Below are 14,694 nucleotides of genomic sequence, written 5' to 3' on the forward strand. Positions count from 1 at the left end.
ACAGGAGACCAGTTAAACAGTGCAATAAAGCCATTTTATTTAGCCCCAAAGGGCAGAGCCCAGACAGAACTCAAAAAGCAATTTACAGTCTTAAAATTCAAAACTCCTGAGCTTCAGCGAAAGTTCAACACAGAATTTCAGAGACAAGATGAAATCCCAAAGGCCCCAGAGGACACAGATGATGCTGAGCACATTCTGCAAATTCCAGAGCTGGACCTCTGAGGAAGCCCAGGATGGGGAAAGGACAAAAAGGGCACAAAAGCTCCTTGAAACAAAATCCCTTATTTATATTTCTGTCTAAACAGATGGGGTCTGGAAGACCTCCAGCTCCTGCAATGAACTGGGGGTGTGGGTGGAGGGGAATCCCCAAAGAGCCTCTCAGGAGCTCATGGGAATGAGGCCACAGTGAAGCACTTTGGTGCCAGATTATCCTTTCAAAACACAACCAATGCAAACTCAAAATTTATTTGTACTTTCCTTGCTAATTTCTAGTTGGGCAAAGCTAATTTTTGTTGATGTTTTTTGGAAACATAAAAGGAAGATGCAGGATGGGTTTATTCCTTTTAAAATTGCTTGCTTTCTGCCAAGAGTATCAGGAAGGAAGGATCTCCATTTTGCAGAGGAAGCCCCTTCAGTGAACAAAACCAGTAAGGTTTCTTCCTCCTGTTCTCTTTGATTCAGTCACTACACACTAGAATAATTTCTTATTTCCTTCCAAGAGAGTATATGCAGGACAGATGCCTAAGTATGTAAAACACACTGCTAAATTATTAGTAAATCTGAAATATGAAAAAAACTGGTATCAGAAATTAGAAAAATTTAAGATTGGGTAATAAAAAAAAAAACATTAAATCCCAATCCTTTGTAAACATTTAGAAATCATCAGATTAGGAACTGCAAACCTTTTGTCATGAAACTGGGATTGGTACTACTGATATGTTCCAAAAGCAAAAAATATGAATTTTTTGTCTCCCAATCTGGCAACTGCTGTAGAAAATATTTAAAACACATAGTGGTAACACATCAGACAGAATAAAGGTTGTATATAATTTCCTTAAAGCTGTATATAATTTCCTTATTACCTTTTATTTCTTTGGTAAACTTTACCCTTTGGGAATCTGTCAGAGGTTTTTGTTGTTCTTCAATACTTTTGAAGTCCAGAACTTCACAGACAAACTCAATAACTGGCTGTGCTTTGTAAAATGCAGTTGCAGACACTGCAGACAAAAACATTAATGATGAGTTATAACAATACCAAGGGAATTCTTAGGAAATCCAACAAATGGAACTGAAATTTTGCCTTTACATCAAGGAGCAAGAAGAAACAAGAAAATCCTTCCTAGTACCTACCATCAATATTTAGCATCATTTTCCATAATGAAGGTCTGACTGACTGATGGAAGCCAAACCAAACTTCTCTGCCACCACCCAAAGGATTTGAGCACCCTTCTGATGCTGTAAAGAAAGATCTCCCCACAGGAGTATACCTGCAAGAAAACAAATAAATTCACACCAGAAAACTAAAGCAAAAATTGCAATAAATCCATAATTAATGTAAATTCCTTTTCACAAAAGCACAGAAATGTCAGTGTTTAAAATTACCAATAATCTGAGATTCCTGGCAAGACTCAGGTCACATCTCTCAAAATCCAGCTTGTTGCAGTAAGAAACTGGCTACTACTCAGGTTTAAATTTAATATATCTACTAATTCCAACAAAAAAGCATCAATAACTTTTTATTTGTACTCTTTTAAAACATCAGCTGTGCCTCCATAAGAAAAGAATTCAAAGTCTCTGCCATTAAAACACCAAGGTAACAATCTCTCCCCACACTCTGAATTATAGACATTATGAGAGGGTAAATAAGTGATCTAACAAATATTTCTAATTTATCTTTTATCTTGATCATTAAGTACTGCAAACTTAATAACAAACAAATCATGTCCAGAGGCAATGTGCTCCTCTGAACAAAGGTATCTGACATTCTGGGCTGCTTTCTGTGCTGTAAAACCTGATTGAAGTAATTTTATATTTTTTTATCCTAAATTTGAGGATAAAGTCAACATACTATAAGGCTATTTAAAGACACTTACATGTATTTAACTCATATTACCTGTTTAGAGCTTCAATATGGGAAAGTTCAGCCCTACTAAACTTTGCTCTTTGCTTTCTAATTAAATATAATCTGCACAGTGATCTTAAGTGACTTGTGCCACAGCAGCAGAATTAAGCCCAGTATCTCTTGGGGGAGACTGAAAATCCTGTAGGTCCCACTTGAAAAACAAACAAATAATTCCCAATTTTTTCTTTCCTATCTAAATAGCTACACAGGGTGACATTAATGTCCCCCTAGCACTGCAACCTTCATACAAACTGGCAATAACCATCCAAGACACACAGGAACAGGGTAAGAAGTTGTTTTAAATCCACCCTTCCACATCCACTGTGGCATTCACATTCTCTGATAAAATCCCTTTGCCCAAGAATTTTCTCCTGGGAAGCTGAGAAGCCTCAGAGAAAAGGAAAACAATTCTTATCTCATTTGCTTCTCCTGTGTTTTGCTCATGTGGAGAATGTGTTTGGAGATTGTTTACCCACAGGTGATTGTTTCATTGGACTCTGGTGTGAGGAGTTTTGACTCTTTGGTGAATTGGGGCCAAGCTGTGCTGAGACTCTGAGAAGGAGTCACAAGTTTTCATTATTATCTTTTAGCATTCAGTAAGTGTCCTTTCTGCATTCTTTAGTATAGCTTAGTATTCTTTAATATAATACAGTATTAGAAAGTAATAATAAATTAGCCTTCTGAGAACATGGAGTCAGATTCATCATTCCTGCCTTTGTCAGGGCATTTCCCAAAAAATACCTATACTAATAAGGTATTAATAATAATCTACCAACCTCCAAGCTCTTCCCACCTGAGAGAGCCTCCTTCTCCAAGGCCAGAGAGGGAAGAGAGATGGCAGAGCCCCCCTGACCTGAGACACACACCCATGGGCCAGTCTGACACCTCTGGGGAAAGGCTCCCATGTCCAGGCTGGAGGTGACCAGGGAAGCACCAATGGCCTCTTGCTGAGCCTGCCATTGCCACACAGACTGCCCAAAGAGCCTCCAAAATAAAGTACTGGAATGCTCTTCCCAGGGAGGTGGCACAATCACCATCTCTGGATGTGTTTAAAAACAGACTGGACGTGGCACTTGGTGCTACAGTCTAGCTGAGGTGTTAGGGCATAGGTTGGACTGGATGATCTTAGAGATCCCTTCCAACCTCATTATTCTGTGATTCTGTGAAAACAGCCCCAAGTCACACCTAAAGCACCTCCAGGGCTTCCCCTCACCTCATGGAAGGCAAGTGCCTCATGACCACATCCAGGGCCTGGATGGTCTCGAAGGGGACGCTCGGCAGCCGGCCAGAGAGAGCGTCGTGCAAAGCCTGCAGGCTCACACAGGACATCCACTTGATGGCCACCTTAAATATCCTGTCCTTTCCTTCTCCTGGCAGAGTGACCTCCAGCTCCACCTGCAACAATGCCAAACAACAAACCAAGATGATTCTTTCCATTGGAAGGGGGGAAATCAGAAGGGACAATGGATTCCTCTGAACAACACCACAAAGCAGGGGAGGAGACAAAAAGCTAGGATGAAGCAACACCATGGATTAGGTACAGCCCCTTTTTACAGCTCCATCTGCCCCAAGGGGTATTTCAGAAGCCTGGAGGGCCTCCCAGCTGGCATTTATCTCCTCTGTGAGGCAACACTGGAACTTGGAGGTGCTCATATCAACGGGGAGGTCCCAGTGAAGATCCCATAACCTGATTTCAGATCCCTAACACGCCCCAGCGCGTCGCTGCTCGTGTCAGCTCCTGCACGCCTAAAATAAAGCACGGGGTGTCACCACCTGCCAGGATTCATGACTTTCTGGTATTTGCTCTCCAGAGCACCAGAGTGCTTTACATACTGTTGCTGCAGACACAGCTCAAACAAGAGAAGAAAGGAGCTTTAAAAGCAAAAAAAGAAGAAATTATCAATCACCCAAAGAAAACAGAAAAGCCACAAAAGCCACCAAGCCAAAACTGTTACTTTTAAAGTAAGAAAACAAAGAATAAACTACAAGCCCCAGTGCCAGTGATGGTATCAGGTAGGAAACAGGGGCACCACTTTGCCATGGTATGCCCTACCTGGAATTTTTTGTCTAAAAATTAGTGGCAAACTACATTGTGGTAAATGACTTCAGCCAATTACTAGTAATTTTTTCTAATGCTGATTTCTCCTCTTTCTTAAAACAAAGGAAGTCTGAGCACCAAGGTTGTTAAGCCGACTAAAATTAGGGCTTGTCTGAAAGGATCAGGTCTGGGAGTGACTACAAGAAATAACAAGATCAGAGTATCCTTTGTGCTGGATACAAACAAAAACGTTGCATTTTCCCTGCTAGGGAGCTTGTAATTTAAATGTAAAAGCTATTCACCTAAGAGGCAAGGTATAATTAGCAAAAATAATAGGTGGCTAACAGCAAAATAATATCTGTCAGCATTTGGTCTCTTGCAACAATTTTCTTCTTTGGTCAAAAATAGGAAGGAAATATAAAACACTTATTTGATATATAAAACACTTTTTTAATATTTAATATACTTTTTAATATATAAAATACTTACTAATATATAAAAAACTTTATATAAAATAAGAAGTCTTCCATGTGCCCCTATAAATGAGTTTACCATCTATAGCAGGCACACAAAATTAATATTACAGCCGAATCTTTCCTCCAGCACAAACATCATGCCCCAGGGAGACTGGAGCAGAGGAAGGAGCTGCACAGCTGTGGGAGGGCAATGGGAACTGAGCCTAATCTGGGGACACTGCTGTGAGCCTGGCCCAGGTCAGCCCTGCTGAAAGCTGGGCAAAGAAACTTTGCTGTGCTCTTCAGCTCACACAGGCTGGAAGCTTTCCATGAGGTCTCTTTTCCACCACACCATCAAAAAGTTCTCACCTTGCCTCTCATTTACAGCAGGTGGAAGATGTCTGCCACACCTGACCTGCATTTTCCTTTAAGCCTCTCCTCCAAATCAAGTTTCATCATTCCTAATTGAGCAACCCGGTCCAGTTGAAGGTGTCCCAGCCCATGGCAGGGCTTGGAGCAGGGTGGCCTTAAAGGTCCCTTCCCACCCCAACCACTCCATATTTATTCCCAATACTGCTCATACCCAACTCATCTGATTATTGAATGCTTTGGTGCCCTTAATCTAAAAAAAAAAAATATTTAATTTTACTTTTTTTCCTCTCTTGGTATCAGTTTACAAAACTCCTTCACCATGATGGAATGGGAGATGAAGAGCAATCTGTGCTGCAGGACCTTGTCCCTGGTGGAAATAAAATTGAGGGATTTGAAGAATTTCTATTCCACGTGCCCAGCTGCAAATACCAGTAAAAGTTAGCAGAGCTAACTTTTGTGACTGCTGAATTTGGCCCAAAACAGTTTTTGCTGCTGGGTCTAACTCCAAATGAGTTGAATTAGGAGTCATTGCTAAAAGAAGTAAGGTTTAAATAAAACTTTCCTGGTTTTTTTTTTAATTAAATATCTCACCCTATTAAAAAAATCATGAAAATATATTTTAAAAAATCCTTAATCCACATCCAAAAGTTGTCATATACTTTTAGGCACTGCTAATCAGAATTTTTCCTCTCTCAGCAATATTTTATTTATCCCACTCTGTACTTTTGAGGACAAATGAACACTCTCATGTTCGGCAAAGTAAGCAAAATATGAAAAAATTAGGACAAAGTAGTTTTAGATGGGAATTTTACTATGTCCTTCATTATTAGGGATACATCCTAAAGCAAAATACAAGGTTTGTTTTCTCCTCTAACCCCAAATAAATGTCAGGATGCTACCTGGTCAACTCACTGCTAAATTGCAACAGAATTGACAATTTTGCAGCTAAAGGAACTAAATTAAAAGGATTTTACTGTCAGGATGTGAAAAATCATTAAGCCTGTAGAAAAATCTCAAAGTCATTCTTAAAAAGAATAGGTCTTGAGGCTGATGCGCTCTGAATGACTCACACAAATCAGAATTTTCACTGTTAAAAAAAACTTTACACCTGACCATGTGTTTTGGAGGAATTCTTGGTATTTCTTCTTCTCCATAAAATAAATGCAACATCACATGATTATTTATCATGCTCTGAGCATACAATGTACCTTTTCTCCATTAATCCAAGAGCTTTTCCTTCCCAGGGATTCAGAGGAAAACAGATTAACAACAAGCTATGGGTGTAGGCAAGAGCTGTTTCTGTCATGTGCAGAGTCTTTAGCAATACTTCAGAAAGACAAAGAGAGGCAAATTTGTGGCCACAGACAGAATTAACATTTTCCTTCTAGAAAGGGAATAGCAGCAGGATTTCTGTACCAAGCTGCTGCTCTGTTCATTCCTAATTACTGTTTTTCTAATAAAAACTAATGAAGATGTAGGTTAAGATACATCAGTTGCTCTTGAATCTTCCTAGGTGAGAAAACTTCCAAGTTCAGGTAAAATTAAATTCCAGCTTTTAACTGCAGAAGGATATTTTAAGGAAATAGACAAGTAAAGCAGGAATTGCATACAAAGCTGCTGTTAGAGGTGACCTGGGTTTGCTGTGTAGAACCTACAGGGAAAAAAGAGACTTTTAGTATCTTCCTACCTTGACAGTGTCCTAAACACTTCTTTCTTCTCAATATGTACAAGTAAAAACTAAGAAAATATCCTGTTAATATTCACATATTCCATATTTGTTCTAAAGGTCTAACATTAAGAGTGAAAATAAGGTAACTAAGGGAGGAATGAAAACAGATTTGATAACCATGATAGCCAAGCAGAAAAGTATAGAGAAGAAAAAGCTATAAAAGAAGCAGAGCTGCCAGCAAGTACAAAAAAAAAAAAAAAACAAGCCAAAAACAACCACTACAACAAGAGATGAGGACAGAGTGCATTAATTAAATTAAAAGAGCAACAGGAGGAGGAAAACCTTGGCAATTTGGTGTCAGCCCTCTGTTTAACATCAGCTTTTCCACTACCAGTGCACAGTGCAAGTCAATTAAGATCTTCCACATAGATTAATTATTGTATGTTCATTAATCTTTTCAATATGATCCTAAATGCAATCAGATGTGCAGTAAACTTGCTATGTTTGCTATGTACAGAACAGTCAAAAAAAAACCACCAAAGAAAGCTAATCTAATTATGCTGGAAGAAAGTCCTAATATCTACAAGCTTTATAGTGGTTTAAATCATGCTTAAACCAATTTAGAACCATGTAAAAATTTCCTTCATTAAGCTAAATTTCCCCACATCTCATTTAAAACAGCTCAAGATTTATCTCTGTTAGCTCTTTCCTCCAGGGTAAGGTTAATATATGTGGAGCAGAACAAGTGACAGAGCCCTTTTACCACGGGAAACAGGGGAAAAATGGGAGTTTATAGAAAGTGAGCCACAAATGAAACCACCTGAAACTCTCTGATGATAAACTCCACCACAAACACCTCCCCAGTGACCCCCCACTCCAAATGATGACTGCTCTGGCAAGACTGGGAAAGGATGAGATGATTTTTTGGGTGAGATGCTCCTTCTGTGCCTGTGCTGAGCAGACAGGACTCTATTCCTGATGCTTTGGATTTTAAAGCCCACACACACTGACATACACATGGTGAAACTGAAATCTGGGACAGTGTGGCAGCAGGAAATGTTCCTAATGGCCCAATTCCTTTGTGTCCTTGCAAACCAACAGTGTAACCCCTACAGCTGGGAAAGGCTGACTTGGAAGGTTTTGTTAACTCTGTCCCGTCCAAAATGGTTATCAGAGCAAGGAAGGCCAATTTGCATCTCATGAAATCTCATTAGATCTGAGGATTAATTTGATCCCTGTTTATCATGTATAAATAAATCATTTCTCATTTACCTTTACTTATTAAATGAGGAACTTCATACTAGTCATAAGGTAAACTGTTATTCACCCAAAATTTGTAATGTATTATAAAGCAACTCTGCACAGATCCAGAGTTGTTCAAACCCCTAAGAGACTCTCATCAAGTATCCTTCCACCTCTGCAAATACTTTGCAGTCTTGTGTGTCAAACCTGTAGGAACTGGAATATTGTATGTGAAAGCAAGAGGAAAAAAAACACTACAACTTTTAGTGATTCCTTTATAGTTTCCCAGATATTCCCTTATCAGTTATGAAAAGTAATTAACACTGGAGTAGAGTCTGACCTTTACTGCATGGCATTCATTTAAATAAATTGGGAGGAAATAAAAATTACACATATGAGATTAGGAGCTTGATTCAGGCAGAACTATTAACTACAAGCACTGCACAGGCACTGAACATGAGACAGCAAACAACAGCCTGAACTATTTTATAGCTGCTGAATTTCAGAGGGCCATTTCTCTGTATTTATCTCCCCCCTTATGTTTTATTTTTGTCTAAAGCTGAAGACAGAAGAGTCCTCCCTGTAAGTGTGCACCCCAGCAGAAGGGAACTACAGCAGTTCCAAAGAGAATGACTGTGCCCTCCCTCAGGGACTCACCTGAATGAAAACAAGGCACAGAAAATTCAATCTGCCATGGGATCACAGATGCACAGGCTCAATTATTTACTAGGGCTTGTGTGTTTGCATGTTCCAACAGAGCCCCTTCCACCCCAGCAGTCAATGGGCACAGGAGCAGCCACAGCCAGAGCCCAGAGAGGTCACTGCCCCACCAGGAGCTGGCAAACACAACCCCAGCCCTCTCCAGCTGCCCCAGGGCAAAGATTGCAGGTCTTAACCTGTGCAGTGTAAATTAATTTGGCTCTCAGTCATCAAGGATTAGGGAGGAGAAGTTCCAATACAGGCAACAGAGAGATGGAGGAGCTTCTTTCAGCTACTGATAGTGAGAATAAGCTTAGAGTGGGCCTTGATGAGATTAGTGAGGTGACACAACAGCTTCTTGCTGCCCAGAGCAGGATTTTTCCTCCTCTCTCCCACACTCAGCTGTGCTCTCCCTTTTTCCTTAGTGCCACTCTGGAGACACTCTGCTGTCTGGGGCAGCTGATCCAGATCCCTAAAGCAGCAGAAATCACACCAGAGGCGAGAGAGAGGGGAAGGAATGAAGGGATATAGAACAGGGAGTGACCACTGGGATAGCAGCAAGCTCACACTTGTGTCCTGGCAAAGCAGGGTGGCAACAACAGAGACAGCTATTGCAGAAACAAACAGAAAATCAGTTTCTATTAGTTATTAAAAATATTCTGAAAACATCACATTGAAATGCCTAGATTTTTTTCTATTTAAAACTTACTTTATCTCTCCCAATGGGAAGTGGCATTGCTGTATAAAGGTTTTTTCTTCCATCAAACACTGGTTTGCGATCCCCAAAAATCTGGGTTTTAAAGTGCTGAACCATATGCTCCACTATTTCTCTGAAAATGCAAAAAGATTAAGTTAATCCAACTTTTTACTTTGAATGTTAAGAGACAGACAAGTACTATATTTACCAACAGAGGCATTAGGCAAATGAAAGGGTTTGTCCACTCCCGTCTATTAAAGGCAAGATTTGACTGATCTGAACTGAAAGCAACTTTTTCACAGACTAAACTGCTTTCTTAAAAATGCTATTTTTAGGGGTTTTTTTCAAATTTAAACTTTCCTTCCTCTTTTGTGTGATCTACTGGAAGTGGTGAAGTGAAAGCTCATGCTCTCTCAAGCTCAAAACAAAAAGTACCTGACAGATCTGAGGCTTCAGCTCCCCTGCCCTACAGCCCTTTCTGCAGAGGACCCTGGACCAAAAGCCCAGCAGAAGCTGAGAAGCTTTCAAAAATATCATTATCCCAAAAAATATCATTATCCCAACTTAGAGCCCCAAAGTCAGGACAGCAGTTTATGCCAACAATGATAGTGAAATGTTTTGCAGCTCCCTGAGAAAAAGAATTTTTAAATGCATTTTTTTTCATGCACACAACAAAACTGGGTATGTGCACTCAGTAGAGCTGTGAATATCAACAGTACACATTCATTTAAAAGTAGCTGGAATTAGATTCCATTTCTATATGAACAGGGAAACCACTCACACAGCTCCTGTCAAACCACAGTGTTTACACACTGGTCATCCAAAGCAGCTCAGCAGTCAGTGAGAGGTCAGCTGGAATAATAACATTTTTTGAAGCTGGAATAATGACATTTTTTGATGCCAAAGGTCTTTTGGCCCCAATGTCCCAGAGTGACATCCCTCAGTGCACCTGTACCACCCAAAATCCATCTGCAGGCTGCAATCTTAACACACAATCAGGGCCAAAAGGGCACTGAGAGGTTAAAGGGGCACAGAAAGGAAACCACTGCTCCCCCAGCACTGCTGACACCACCAGCTCACAGAGGCTGCTCAGGCACCCTGACTTGGCAAGGGAATTAACCCAGCACTCAGGTAGGGATTACAGTGCTGAAAAATATGAGACAAAACTGAACTCACCCAAGGAAAGAAGTGAGATTGTTTTAATTGGCAATTTCTTTGCTGCGTCCCAAGGTTTACCTTAAAATAAGATGAGGCTACTGAAAGGAACTCTGACCTCCTGCAAACCATAAATCAAACCTGACCCAGTAATATCTGCCTCAGAGTGTGACTGAATAAGTACATAACTGGGAGGAAGAAGGTATTTTTCAACCTTAAGATTGAGCATGGAAACCCCACTCTCCTCCTGAGCAAGTTCTTCCACTTGTTAACTGCTTCATATAAAAAAATGAATACTTCCACTTGATTTATGTTTTCAAGCTTCAAACCACATCCACAATTAGCAATGGTGCTTCTCAGCTGTGGGTGGAGATATTTTTAAGAAAAATAAGTTATTTTCTCCATGCAGAGTTAAGAGAAGAGTTATTTACCACTTCATTAACTTCAGCCCCTTGGGACAACTGTTCTACCAAGCTCATGCAAGCTCACCAAGAACCCTGGGCTGGCAACTGCAGGCAGCGCTCACCTTGCACAAATCCTCAAAAATTAAATTGAGAGCACCCAGAGTGCAGAACTAAACTCACATTGCCCACTCTGCCTGCCCAGCTACCCAAACTGATCTGCCTGAATTGTAGCCAGACTGTATTATTCAGGAGCATGTTGTTCCAGCTGTGTTTTCCAGTGCTGCTCCAGCTCATGTCTCAGTGTGGAACTTGCATCCACAGTGGATACACCCTGCAGTGGGGTCTGCAGGGTCACAGCACAACTGCAGTAAAACTGAAGAACAAAGCTGACACACATGAGGGAGTAGAGCAAAAAATAAAACCTCCTCCTCTCCTTTCTAGAGGCTGTATCACAAAAAACAATGATAAAAACTACCTACTACATACATGTGAATTATAGAACTAAAATACTAGAAACCTGTAATGCAGCTGTAAAAAATCATCATTCAGAATTGGATTACATGTGCATCCTGCATAATCCTATATATATATATATATGAGATATATATATAGGGTATATATTTGAATATATATATTAATATATATATAGGATATATGTATTTGAATAAAATATGAATATATATTTGCACACACAGAAATTCATGTATAGACATAGGTCACAGCTCACAAAAGCCCAGGTGCAGGTGAGTACAGGTACATCTACAGAATACAGAAGTAAGCACTCAAAAGAAATAAAACACACTTTAATATGTGAATCCAAATTGTGTTTTTACCACACTGCCCTGAGAAAGATCCACCACAGCACTGCTGAATGCATCTGTGGCATCTCTGCTTACTGCAAAAGGCATTTCACCTGTGTAGGTCTGTACCTGCTCCTGTCACCACAGAACAGGAGTGACTAACTGGCCAAGCAGAGCAGGTCATCAGCAGGCACTGGAGGAAGAACTTGCTACTGAACAGAATCTGCCCTTCCAGTGAGAAAAACTGCTTGAGGTTTTGTGGCAAGGGAGGACTGTAAGGGAGGTGCTCACACAGAAAATACACATGAGCTGTGCAGCACTTGGCCCCCAGAGAGCTGCAGAGGAAATCTGGATCAGCAGCAGCTGGCACAGCTGGAGTGGTGGCAGGGACAGGTCAGGAAAGCAAATTTCTCACAGCTCCCCTTATAAAAAAGTGACTGCTCCAAGTGTTTTGCAGTGCTCCAATGCAGGAACAGCACCTCAGTGAAATCAGCAGTTGCCTTGGGCAAGAAGAGAGTTCAGCTTCATGCACTTAACAACCGTGTTTGCTTTTGAAATTAACCTCGGCTCTTGACTAGCTGAAAAATTAAACTAATAATAGATCACCACAGGAAGTAAAAAAAAAAAACCAGGGCAGCAAAGCACAGTGATGCTGCTTTGTGAGAACACTATCATTACCAACTCCTCAGTGTAACAATGGGAATGCCCTCAGGTTTATTAACTCACAGCAGGAAAACCGTGGCTTTCAGGTGGCTTTTTTGACTCCACACTGTTTATTCTAGTGACAGCTGGTTCCACCCATGTCACCTTTTTAACAAGGAAAGGCTTTGCTCTTGAATATATAAACAGGCCATTCCATCCTCCAGAGTCAAGGTGTAGTTATGATGATGACACTTGTGGTTTCCAGCTGGTGCCAAGTCTCATTCTCAAGTTTCACTCCTGGCAAGGCTGCTCCTTTTTCAAGTCAATGAAGTTGCACACTCCAACAGGGCACAGGTGCCAAAGGCAAGACCTGGCTGCTTTGTTTCCCTGGACAGCTGAGCCCTGTTTTCACCTTGCTCTCTCTTTCAGGAGCACAGCTTTCCCTTATATAGAATCTACTGATGAAGGAGAATTTCTTACCTGCTTTAGTAACTCCATAATCCTCTCCCACAAACAAATGGGTTTTGTCACCTCTTGTGAGCAGGGAAAGGTGGGAAAAGAAGCTGGAACCACCAGCTCCCTGCTGAAGGACTTCAGCCAATTACACCCCAATATTTAACCTTATTTAGGTAATAAGAAATCACTTTTATCAAGTTGGTTTATACTGACCCAGCTTTAATAGAGCTAATACAGCTTATCCATCTGCCACCAGTGGCTTCAATCAGCAGCATCTTAAGATTCTGACAAAATCAATCCCAGTAAAGATTTGGAAGAAAAAAAAAAAAAGTATTTACATATCCTGTTAATTGAAGTGATCAGTGCAATCACTGATTAAAGCCAGACATCTTTCCAGACACCAGGGAGGGCACCTGGCTCCAGCTTTTTCAAAGAAAAACAAGACAGCAAATAAACTGAGGAAAGGCAAAGTGCAGTGTTACCTGTTAACTCTTCTAGGACATTTTTCTGGCTTTATATCCAATTCATAATGGTAGATATCTATTTTAGGAATGTCCATTTCAAAGAAGTTGGCCTGCAGTTTGATTGTTCTCCCAGAAGTGCCAAAATCTGGTCGAGGAGGAGGTTTAAAGGCATATCCCTGTATTGGTGGTGGCAATGGGGGAGGAGGTGTGAGCACTGCAAAAGAGAGAAAGCACAACTTAGCCATCATCAGCTGCCTCAAATTGACATTTCAGCAAATTTACAGCTAGTGGATCAGGGAAACCCAGCACATTTAAACTATTACTCCTTTTAAACAACCTAAAAATGGAAAAAAAAAAAAAGCCCAAACCCTGCTTTCAGGAGATCATGAATTCTGTTTTCTCTTTCTTTCTCATGCTGGTTCACAATTTGTTGTATTTCATAGCCCCAATTACTGAAAGACATCTTAAAATCAGTTGCAGTTTCCTATATAACAAGTCATCTGGGTAGAATTTCACAGGGCAAGCAGGAAAGCAAGAGCCAAGCTCTTCCTTTCATTTTAAAACAGATCTACCCACATTTATTTGAGCAACCACCTATAAAATGGAGTTTCCACCACTTTCCTCTCTGCTGCAGCTCTCTGCAAAATCCTGTATAAGAACTGAACTATATCCTACTGCTTCCTTCACACAGAAAACAGAGCAAATATTCTACTGCTGCTGTGCTCAGTTCTTGAGGTCAAACATCAGCTGTTGCTCAGATAACATGAAGCAGAAGCACAAAGGCAGTTTGCTGTTGTTTCAGTCCAGGAAAATCCATTAAAAATCCACAGAGAAGGGTGCAAGGTACCAACCTGAGCACTCAAAACTTCTGCAGCCTCAGTGCTCAGGTGCTCTGTGCTCTGGAGCAACAACAACTTGCAGCACAATCTTCACATGTGAAAGAACCCAGGAGGTTTCTCATTACTTATGTAAGAATCCAGGTGTGGTTTCTTAAGATTATCAAATTCAGTTCTCTGCTAGCACCAGAAACAATTCACATCCCTTCATTAACAAATCTGTCACCACTTTTCCACCCTGACTTTCTCTAATGCTCAGAAAACATCCTTCCATTTTTATTTATTCATGGCAGGTTATATTTGGTGGCCTTCATATTGAATACTCCTGACAGCACTTCTGGATTTAAACCAAATACACATTTAATACTAAATTCCAGGCTATGCTCCTTCTGTTAGTCCATGCTCAAAAATCAGACTTCATCGTTCTCATCCTTCCAGTGATCTTTCCTGGAGCAGACTAAGTGATAACCACACTGTGCTTCCACCTCTCAACTGGAAAAGGCAGATTAATGAGTTCTAAACTGCTTTTGCTTGCTGTACCACTTGTAAAGGCCATCCAGTGACCACTCAGGGCAGGTGCACCCATTTCAGGTGTTTAAGATCATCTCCCAATTCCCTATGAACCTCCAGCTATATTGTCTTT

General features: G+C 40.6%; 1 protein-coding gene across 1 annotated transcript in view; it reads right to left on the reverse strand.

Annotated features, from left to right (window-relative positions):
• AGO2 (argonaute RISC catalytic component 2) overlaps nucleotides 1–14,694 on the reverse strand; it is a 56,357-nt gene that overhangs the window by 26,161 nt on the left and 15,502 nt on the right. Inside the window, exons 2-6 of the mRNA XM_064706731.1 lie at nucleotides 13,234–13,429; nucleotides 9,307–9,427; nucleotides 3,336–3,517; nucleotides 1,351–1,487; nucleotides 1,083–1,217 (exon numbers count right to left, since the gene is read on the reverse strand). Coding sequence (XP_064562801.1) covers nucleotides 1,083–1,217; nucleotides 1,351–1,487; nucleotides 3,336–3,517; nucleotides 9,307–9,427; nucleotides 13,234–13,429 — 771 coding nt within the window. The remainder of the gene's footprint in view (nucleotides 1–1,082; nucleotides 1,218–1,350; nucleotides 1,488–3,335; nucleotides 3,518–9,306; nucleotides 9,428–13,233; nucleotides 13,430–14,694) is intronic.

Source organism: Zonotrichia leucophrys, chromosome 2, assembly GCF_028769735.1.
Source record: "Zonotrichia leucophrys gambelii isolate GWCS_2022_RI chromosome 2, RI_Zleu_2.0, whole genome shotgun sequence".
In the NCBI taxonomy this organism is placed as follows: domain Eukaryota; kingdom Metazoa; phylum Chordata; class Aves; order Passeriformes; family Passerellidae; genus Zonotrichia; species Zonotrichia leucophrys.